Raw genomic sequence first — 9,031 nt, forward strand, 5'->3', positions numbered from 1 at the left:
TAAACATAATATTCTAAATTTGTTTATATGTATAAAATACAATAAAATCTGTCAGTGAAATAATTTCCAATTCCAATATATATATTGTTGCGGTTCAATTAAACAGATGTAACTACATTTGTGTAGATTTTTGGTTTAATATAGCATTTAAAAACAGCAGCTGTTTTCAAATTTCATGATGAATAGACCAATAGAAATGCAGCAATTACTTGGAATTATTTCTTTTTGCACCTTTGAATTTCCATTGGCTGTAAAGAAAATTTTCCTTCTTCTATAAATTTACAATTTTGGGAGATGCATGTTTATCAATAGACACTGACAATATATTTAGTACTTTTGTCAAGTAAACTGACAAAACACAGATTCTTTATTTTATTTATTTCATTTTTTTTACTAAATCCCCCAACCTCAAACAACTGGGTTTTGTATGTATATGGTGTACTGGAGGCTCAGTGGAACCATTTGGCTCAAAGCAGAAACACAACCTCGTGTGTCAATACAACAGGACATCATACATTCATACAATCTCACCTGTGGACAATTGTGCACAGCCCTACCAATATGTGTTTTGGAGTGGGAGGAGCACCCAGAGGAAAACCAAGCAGACACAGGAAGAACACACCAAACTCCTCACAGACATTGACCTGAGGCAAAAATTGACCCCAGTGGCTGTGTGCCAGTAACACAATTGAAACCAACAACCATTCTATTCTGAAATGCTGCCAGTGCAACATCACTGTCATTTAACAAGAGGACACTAAATGCCCAACTCTGTTTTGCTGGATAACCAATACGTGGATTGTCTAGTTTTATGCTGAGTGATGGGGGAGCCATTATTCCCAAGCAGGGGGCCTAGGCTAATTATAATCCCTTGAGCAGCAGTGGAATTACTCTGGATTGGGTTTGTGAGCTCTAACACCATTCATGGAAACATCCATCTCTCTGCCATTCATGAAAACATCCATTAGTTGCATAAATAACAAGTCAATAGGAAAGCATTGAACACAGCAAACAAGAAACTAGAAGAATTTTTCCTGACTTGTATGTGTAAAAGCAAATGTCAAAATAACATTTGTATCAGACATTACCCAGATTTTATTCTGCTAGCTCCCTAGTACAAAGTCTGGTTAATGTCCAAATGAACACATGTGTGAATAGAGCCTGTAAACTTCCACAGAATTCCAGAGCACCTCACAGCAACCACTACACAGACACCACCCCATGCCTAATGCATGCAGAACATTTCCAGCTGTGTGTACGTATCTGGTGTGGAAAGGACAACTCAGGGAAGACTCAGGAGAATAAGGTCCAGGTATATGTGCTTGTGTGTAAAAACAGCTTGTGGGATATATTTCATTAGGTTGCATAAGTTAAATCCCATTTTTAGCAAAATGTTATATTCAACTCAGGCTAGTGTAATATTTATTTATTTATTTATTTAAACCAGGAATGCAATAAGTGTCCTGTTTCATTATTTCAGGCCTAGTAGTACATAAGATATCATTAACTCCTCCACTGCCCTCAAATGACTAACAGTTCTTCACCTCCTCTCACACACAGACTGCACTTTTTGCTTTGGCACACTGAGACAATATTAGTGAGGAAATTCAGTAGTAGCTAGTTGGGTATTTTGTTTTCTCCTGTATTAAAAATATAGGTGGAAGGTCACCAGAAAGATTTCAGAAACAATTAGATGACTCATGGCAATGTGAATTAAAAAAACATGCATTTGAAGACCTCAATGGGGTGAAAAAATTATGCCGTTGAGAAAGATATATACTGCTACAAGTTTATGTCTACAAACTTGTTCTGAATGAGGAAGCCTTTTATCAACATCAATGCAACCAAAACAATTAATACTATCAGAGTGACGCACTGTGGATCTTTGTTTCTGATGTTGTTTTATTATTTCACACATTAACAGTTAGCAAAGACATTATATCATTGGCACTCTTTCAACAACACTATACAAAATAAACAGATGAATATTAAGACATTCATCAATTGCACGTTTTGGAGAGGTGGAGGTGGCTGAGGGAACACTATACAAACATACAAACATACACACAGCCACACAAACTGTCAATCACACATTCACATCTAGACAACTGAATATTTATCATTGTTCTGTAGTCAGTGCCATAGCCATTTTAAGAATTTCAGGTCTAAGCTTGAGTTCACGATGGAAATTAATGACATTTTCAGAAATTGTTGCCTCATAATATGTAGTAAAAAAAAAAATTAAAATGCTTGCTACATAAACTTTTTAACCTGATTGTCCATGGATCCACTGAATTTTGAGGTCCATAAATAATTTTACTACATGGATGTTATATAAGAAATATAATGTCTTCAAATACTCCACACAATGGCAGGTATTTTGCTTTCTAATACAGTAGTGTTTAAGTTTAATAGGAGATTTCTATGTGATATTTCATTTTAATGAGCAGGTGTAGGGCCTTGCTTGTAGCATGAATAAGGCATTTTTCATATTTCAACATAAAACATCCTTGTTATTCAGAGGATCCATTCACCTGAATATCTACAGGATAAAATGTATCAGATTTTTTTTTTCAAGCATACCAGTAATATCTATAATACAGGAATCTAGACTAGGTTTCTATTATGGCTATGATGCTGAAAACAAAAAAATGACATGTCTTCAGTGGTCTATACCACGACATAAGCACGAATGCATCAGTGGCACTCTCATTTGATTGGTGAGTCTAGGATCTCTTGGTAATCCTGACGTATAGCCCTGCCCACCCAGTAAAGCTTCACGCCGGTCAACACGAATACACTTATCATGATCACCAAGGCGCCAAAGACATCATAAGCAGAGGGTATCATCCGCAGCACAATGAGCTGCAGGAACATGGCAACCACAATCTCCAGATGCTGGACGGTGCTGACCAGAGCCGGGTGGAACTTGTTGAGAGCATAGTAGACTCCTAGGAATGCGACAGTGGAGCAGATGCAGATGCCAATAAGGTAGCCCCATGTTTCCCCATCTAAGGGGATGATGGGCTCCTGCATGATGAACATTGTGGATGCTCCCCACACCGTTCCTGTCCAACCGAATGTGAAGAGTGCGGTCCACATGCTGACCTTTTCCTTGATGGCCCGGTACACGATCATGGAAAGGGCGGCAGTCAGGCCGGCCATGACTGTCATGGTATAGCCAAAAGCCTCCTTCCAGAAGCCCAAGGCTGATTTCTCCTCATCCGCAATATTGGGGATCATGACCAAGCACAAGCCAAAGAGGCTGCCCACTACAGTGACTATATCTGTGTAAGCCAGGCGCTCGTCCAGAAGCAAGAAGGCCAGAACGGCACTGAAGACTGTGGTGGTGGCACGCCACATGATTGTGCCATTGCTAGGAGGGACGATGGCGAAAGAAGTGTAGGCGCATGTGATTGAAATGACGTTGCAGACACCGTAGAAGAAGAGCCGCAGCCGGTATCCCCTAGGGCCAAACGGGGCCTCTTTGTAGTATAGGACCACCAATATGGACAACACTTGGATTACAGAGCGGATAAATATGAGCTCTAAGGATGGCACTCTGGAGCGGTCAGCTGCCAGTCGAGTGATGAGGGCAACACAGCCATGGGCAACTGCAGCCCCGAAAAGAGCCCCCCAAGTCACACGTGATGCTAAAACTGAAGCCTCACCAAAACTAGCCAGCTGACCACCAACCCCCTTATCCTTCTGCTCGCCAGCTGATTTAGGCCGAGTGTCCATTGTCCCAAACAAAGTCCTCCCACGCCCAGTGTCCGACACCAGCCTCCTGCTAGGGTTGTTGTCCATGAAGGAGCTAAAATCCTCAAAAGAAGGAGCGTCATCATAACCCTCGTCGCCTGGCTGTGGGAAATGTGTGGCGTATTTTACCGTGACTGTGTTGGGATGAATTTTGACCCGTTTCTTTGATCCAGCTGATGATGGATCCATTGTTTATCTTCAGTTCTGGGGACTGCAAAACAAAAATCCAGATGTTAGTAAGCAGTATTTATTATCTAAAATTCAAGATATGTAATACGTAGCCCATGCCAAAATCAGAAAATATGTGTATTTCATTGCATTAAGACTGGTCCTTTTTCATAAACTTTGTATATGGAAACTACAGTTTTTATGTCATCGAAAGACAAAGATGAAGTCAATACAAAACAGTATATACATAAAATAGTGCTATGAACACACACGCATAACATTGTTATTATGGCACTTTGAAATAGATCTAATAGTGAAATATGTGAAATCTCCCTCTCCCCCACCAGAAATACAATGTATTCTGTACATTTGAAATACTAATATCATGCTACAGATGATTTTGTTTAATTTTCATAATAAAGACTGCAGTTGTCTGAAATCAGAATAAATAAACTAATGCTGACACATATTTTTCACCTTTGCATTTAATTAAGAACAGCTACAAAACATGTAAATGAATATATCATGAAGACATTTCTGGGCAAATGCTGAGAAAGACCTCTGGAGCTCTGAAAGTTGTTAATGGAAGTGTATTGCCAGCAAATAAAACAATTGCACTGAGGTTTCTCCAAATGCAGATGAACTGCTTACATAATTCATAGCTCATGGCTTCAGTGCTTTTTTTCCTTGCAGAATTTCCAAGCTCTCTCTCTCTCTCTCTCTGACAATCTATCACTCGTTATCTCTCTAATGTGTTGGTGTTTCTCACTCTCAGGCTGTCATGTTTATAATCTTTTCACTCTTATCTATCTATCTTATCTCTCTCTCTGTACCAAACATACTGATATATTTTATCATCAAAATTATTCAGAATAGTTAAGATATTAAACTCCATTCAAATCTATCAACTGGAAAAACTAACTTATCACTCAATAATTTCACCTAGTTAGAACAGATTTCACACATATTTTCACTAATAAAAACCCATCATAATATTGTGCACTGTTTTGACCTTAAATGGCACTGCTGTCACTGTTAACACATTACAGGTAAAAATAGAGCACACATGTCCATCCTTTCAGTAATTAGCATGATGACTCTGAGGGCAGAAGAACATGTGCAGATGTGAGTGAAGTGGCATTCATAGTCAGTATATTCCAGGAGAAAAACAAGTAGATATTAATATGTCTTTGGTACTAGAAGCTACAGTACAATACAGTAAAAGTCTACAGTAGCATGACCAATACTCTAGATAATTATAATTTGGAGTGTAAATATGATATTACATAACAAGTAAACATCAGGAAAAGAACACAAAATATTAATGAGCATAAATTGCTCTGCTAAATGTATATTGTTATTTTCTTTTCTTCTAGTAATATTTTCATTTTCTCAGTATCTGGCAGAGTAGGGAATGTGGGGATTTAATGCTTAATTCTAGGCAGAAACATTTTATAATATTTTTTAATTGTGTGCATGAAAGGAAGAAAATATTCTCAGTATTGGTTTTACAGACTAGCAGTTGGTGTGGATCCTATTTTTTTTCCCCATAGACTGCATATAAAATGCATATACTTCTCTACAATCTATTGCTTTGTTGGCTTGTCTGTTTTTCTGTGCCTTCATTTTCCAATGGACAGTTTTGGTGACCAGTTTATTGTCAGGTTCTGATTTGTCAATCTGCAAATCTGCTAAATTATTTAAAGGAACACAAGGTAGAATTTGGGCTTTTACTTCTGGGGCTCCCCATAGTGTTAATTTTTTACAGCACAATACTGAAATCAATGGGGAGGAAGAGGGAGGGGATGTGGTTTCCTTCCCTGCTACAAAAGTTACATAGTGCTGTTTCTGCAGTGCTGAGCCCAGAGTGGCAACAACAGAGCCTCTGTTCTTTTTATTACAGGTCAGTGAAGTATTGCAATGATTTTGAAGGTGTAATTTTATGGTAAAAATATTACATTGTGTTCCTTTGTGCTCCATTGTGCTATTATTAATAATAATAATAACAACAATAATAATAGTAATATTATCACATCTTCATATTTTTGCTGCTTACAATATATATATATATATATTCTCTCTCCCTCACCCCACCACCATCCACCATCTCACAAGCACACACACACACACACTTACTTCTGTTTTTCCCTCTCTCTGTTTCTGTCCTTTCTCTCTTTCTCTGTCTCTTTCTCTACACCCCCCCTCCACCACCACCACCATCCCCCCATTTCCATGTGTGAAGCAGTTTCTATATTTAAGTGTGGTGGTGCCTGTACAGTACAGTGAGTTTAATTCAGAGTGATGGCGGCAGGCATTATGTAAGAGTAATACTGCTGGAGTTTGCAATGATTTAACAGGGAAGATGAACAAAAACATGCACAAATATTGCATATATACAGCTACATTTATAGATATTAATATATCAATATTTCTATCAGTTAGGCCTTACACATAAGGAAGGACTCGAAAATGCATAAATTATTTTGTCCACTTTTAAGGCTAGTTGAATGTGTAGATGTGAAATCTGTAGGTGAGGTACTGATCTGAGATGTGGTACTATATGCTTTTCTTGTGGGCTTTTTCGTCAATGAATCAGTTGTCTTCATCAGGCCACCAGGGGGCAGTAAATGTCTCTTTTTGGCTCGTTTTCAGGGCATTTCCATTATCACTTCCCTAAAAAAACGCATAATGTTCCGATTGCTGTGAACTGACTGATAGAACTCTATGTTCCCAGTCAAACACACTTATGTTTGCACGCTTCACAGAAAAACTGAACGGCATAATCTATAATCTAGACTGAATCAACACAGTGTTTTTGAGCCTAGAAAAAACGCTCACAGCTTTCTTCCGTTTTTATATGGTAGCTAAGCGACAATTGACTACGAAGGCAGGGTTTTAGAGGAAATAATTACATTTTAAGCTAGTTTCCATGGAAATATACGTAATTTGCGTATCTGTCAATGACGTTTGACAGTGATAAAATATTATTGATAAATGTATATCTTTAAGTCCATTGATCAATGATTTAGTCAATAAGGCTACCTTTTCATTAAATCTCGGCGTACATTAAAGGAGATAATTATTTACAGTGTAGCGGAGCCTGGCACAAAAACGGGGTTTGTATATTTTAATCATTATAAATCCAGGATATCATTAAGACTGAATCTCCAGTTAAACATTTTGGAAATAAAATCACATAGAAAAGATTATTTACCCTCTGGAAGCTCGTGTAAGAGACATTTCATTGCTTTTTTGTTATCGTTATTATAAGGTGCAGTTTCTCTTGTTGCGTCTATGGAAAATCCAATCGCCCTCGAAGCCGTATATTTTCGCTAGTGCATTTCCACTTATCTTAATTTTTTATTGACTATAAACGTCTTTCCGTGTGTGTAATAGGCGCGTGTGTGTTTGTACTCACCCCGCTGATGTGCTGTTCAGCGCTGCTGGAGCTTCAACACACCGCCATCAACACCGCCATACTACTGCTCTCTCTCTCTCTCTCTCTCTCTCTCTCTCTCTCTCTGTGTGTGTGTGTGTGTGTGTGTGTGTGTGTGAGAGAGAGAGAGAGAGAGAGAGAGAGAGAGAGAGAGAGAGAAAGATGAAAGAGCGAGAGACATCGTGAAGAAAGGAGAGAGAAAATGAAGGAGGGAGGGAGGAACGGATGTAGAATGAGAGAACGAGGGAGAGAGATAATGAAGAGATGAAGGGACCAAGTGGAAAAAGAGGGTATGAGAAACAGACGGAGGGAGAGAAAGAAAAAAGGAAAAGGGAAGGATGGAGAAAAAGAGGCACTGTATGAGGGAGGGAGGGAAAAAAGGAAGAGAAGGAGAGAGACCAGAGCATAAACATAAACAAATACAATTAAAAAGCAGGACTGAATAGTTCTGAATGATCATCATTCTCATCAATTCCATGTATCATCATTATCATCATGTTTATGATCATCATCAAAATTCATCATCCCCATCTCCCTCTCTATGATAATCACCTTCATTCACCATCATGTCCTCATTCAATGTCAATATCACAACCATTGTCAGAATTTTTTGTCACAATCATTATCAAAATAGGGCGGCACAGTGGCGCAGCAGGTAGTGTCGCAGTCATACAGCTCCAGGGTCCTGGAAGTTGTGGGTTCATGTCCTGCTCCAGTTGACTGTCTGTTTGGTGCTCCTGTTTCCTCCCACGTTGGTATGTGTATTGGCTACTCAAAAGAGACAATATGTGTGAGTGTGTGTCACCCTGTGAAGGACTGGCGGCCCTTCCAGGGTGTGTTAACGCCTTGCGCCCAGTGATTCCGGGTAAGCTCCAAACCCACCGCGACCCTGAACTGGATAAGCGGTTACAGACAATAAATGAATGAATTATCAATATCATCATTACAAATATTATGCACATCATCAAATGTCATCATCACCGTAATCACCATCATCAACATTAACAATATCGTGAACATAATAATTATTATCATCCTGTTCATTAACATCACCATCACCATCCTCATCATCTTTTGTATGGATGGTAATGTGTTGAAGCTCCATGACAGCAGAACAGCACATCAGTCTCACCAACACCCATCCCTTTCGCTCTCTCTCTCTCTCTCTCTCTCTCTTGCTAGTCAATTCAAATCAAATCCAGTCAAATAAAAAACCTGCTTTGTTTTCATGAAAGAGGACAAGCGTGTCAAAATACATTACATTGTTTATATTGTTGCTGTAAAAAGCACATGCTTCTTTAACTCAATTATTTTACAGTTTTTCTCAGGTGCTTTGGAGCATTTCTCGAATCATCGTTTATAAGTAGTTTCAGACAATGAATAAATAAATGAATGTATGTGGGAGATTGATTGAAAGAAACTGGACAAGATTCTTATTCATGCTTTGTACTGTTTGTAGTACTGTAGGTCAATGACAGACCATGTCATTATGATACAGAAAAGAAAGACAAGACTGTTAAGGACAGAGGGATAAAATCTGACAAATCTGAAATACAAACATCTTTAGTCAGAGATGTACATACAGGGCTGCATGGGGAATTACACTGGAGTCTTTCTATTTTAGAGAATTGGTTGATCAGTGGTTGATCTAAAGCTTTATCAGTGAAC

At 38.6% G+C, this 9,031-nt stretch overlaps 1 protein-coding gene across 1 annotated transcript; it reads right to left on the reverse strand.

The window, feature by feature from the left end:
* Nucleotides 1-7,415, reverse strand: slc35g2b (solute carrier family 35 member G2b). The gene is made up of 2 exons (XM_066683318.1): nucleotides 7,346-7,415; nucleotides 1-3,970 (listed from the first exon to the last, which is right to left on the reverse strand). Exon 2 carries the CDS (start codon nucleotides 3,946-3,948, stop codon nucleotides 2,710-2,712), a length of 1,239 nt encoding a protein of 412 aa, XP_066539415.1. The 5' UTR covers nucleotides 3,949-3,970; nucleotides 7,346-7,415; the 3' UTR covers nucleotides 1-2,709.
* Between the last annotated feature and the right edge of the window lie 1,616 nt (nucleotides 7,416-9,031).

This window comes from Hoplias malabaricus, chromosome 10, assembly GCF_029633855.1.
Source record: "Hoplias malabaricus isolate fHopMal1 chromosome 10, fHopMal1.hap1, whole genome shotgun sequence".
In the NCBI taxonomy this organism is placed as follows: Eukaryota; Metazoa; Chordata; class Actinopteri; order Characiformes; family Erythrinidae; genus Hoplias; species Hoplias malabaricus.

Coding starts and splice junctions, on each gene's coding strand:
- slc35g2b (XM_066683318.1), bottom strand. CDS start 3,948: ATGGATCCATCATCAGCTGGATCAAAGAAACGGGTCAAAATTCATCCC.